Consider the following 1,593-nt stretch of genomic DNA (forward strand, 5'->3'; position numbering starts at 1 on the left):
CCCAGGCGCCCCCTGCTGGTATTTTTTTTATTGGCACTTTATCATTATCCAAGGTCATATCATATAATTCTTATTTTAAAATTTTCTGCCTCCTCCCGCTGTAATGTAAATGTCATCAGGGCAGGGACTTTGTTCTTTGCTGAATCCCCAGCGCCTGGTACATTGAGGGCTCTCACCTATTCATTGAATAAATGAATTCTCTTTTGATCACCTAGAGTTGAGTCGCATACCTGTTCAAATGAATAGCTGTTCAAATGCATGGCGCCCTTGGTCAGCCTCAGTTCCCTCACCTTTAAGCTCTGAATTCAGAATATGAAAGGACTACCCCAGCAGGTCATTGTGAAGATTAATGAATATGCAAACTGCCTGGTGTTCTGTGACTCCCCCGCCCCCTCTTCCATTAATCTCGAATCACGGGGATCTCTTGATTTCTCTTTGACCCTTTAGGTACTCAGTTTGCACTATGTCAGTGTCCTTCTGCTTTGTAACTGCACCTCATTTATTTCCTGTATGTTTTCATTGTTTTCAGACTGAAACGCCTCTGGCTGGTTTGAGTCATTTGCATACCTCTCCTTTCATAGCACCCACTCTGTCTCTCTCCTTTTGTAAGCACAGATCCACCCTTTCCAGTGCCTTCCTGCCTTCCCAGTGCCTTCTTTTCTGCACACTCACTGGTCTCCCCTGATTCTCATGCATGATAACATGAACCAAGTGTACCCTGATCCCAGAAACACTCAAGGAAAACTTGCAGTGCTGGGAAGGACGTTTGAGATAATGTAATCTACTCATTCTTCAAATAAGGGGGAGGAAAAACCCGAAAGGAAGTAATTTGCCAAAGATCACCAAGAAGGTAACAGAGCTGCAGATGTTCTGACACCGAGTCATTTTGTTCGTTGGGAAATTCAATAATAGGCAGCAATAAGCATAGCGATTATGGTAACATGTTACAGTGCTAAGGACCCCGCCGAAGACTTGGGACTCCCTCATGGTATTTCTTAGTGGCTCCTGTGACTGAATCTTTCTCCGTTTCTCCAGACTGTCAGTTGGAGAAATTGCCCATGAGGCCCCGCGATCGGTCCCGTGTGATAGATGCAGCGAAACACGCCCACAAGTTTTGTAACACAGAAGATGAGGAAACTATGTATCTTCGGAGGTAAGGGGTGGGTACTCTCGCCTACGATTTCCTGATTGTGCTGCAGCCTGGTTCTGTAGAGTCCAGGCACCCCGTCTGGGGCCAAACAGGCCATCCTGTGGGTCTAGCCCTTGGACGGCTGTGTTGGCTCTCCAGCTTCTGTGAACACAGCAAGATCTTTGCTGTGCTCTGTTGAAATGCTGTGGATATGTGCTTCTGCTCTCATTTGATAGCTGTTATTTGAGGGGATTTTTGCAAGTAGAATGAGTTCATTTAAGTTGTAGTCTCCTGGAGCATGCAGTGGGCCAGGCACTGGGCCAGGCACTGAGCCGGCGACGGGCTCTGTGAAGATAGATAAGGGACTGGCTACCTTTGTGATAGGACAGAATGCCAGTGGTAAACAAAAGGCTGTGGAAAAACAGATGGGAGTGGGTCCTTCTCCTGAAGGGTGATCGGGAAAG

General features: G+C 46.8%; 1 protein-coding gene across 2 annotated transcripts in view; it reads left to right on the forward strand.

Moving 5' to 3' along the window:
* Positions 1–1,593, forward strand: part of STEEP1 (STING1 ER exit protein 1) — a 20,946-nt gene that overhangs the window by 1,607 nt on the left and 17,746 nt on the right. For both annotated transcript variants that reach the window (XM_077753075.1, XM_077753074.1), the window contains exon 2: positions 1,036–1,153. In XM_077753075.1, coding sequence (XP_077609201.1) covers positions 1,059–1,153 — 95 coding nt within the window. In that variant the 5' untranslated portion in view covers positions 1,036–1,058. The remainder of the gene's footprint in view (positions 1–1,035; positions 1,154–1,593) is intronic.

Source organism: Crocuta crocuta, unplaced genomic scaffold (genome assembly GCF_008692635.1).
Source record: "Crocuta crocuta isolate KB4526 unplaced genomic scaffold, BGI_CrCroc_1.0 scaffold944, whole genome shotgun sequence".
Taxonomy (NCBI): Eukaryota; Metazoa; Chordata; class Mammalia; order Carnivora; family Hyaenidae; genus Crocuta; species Crocuta crocuta.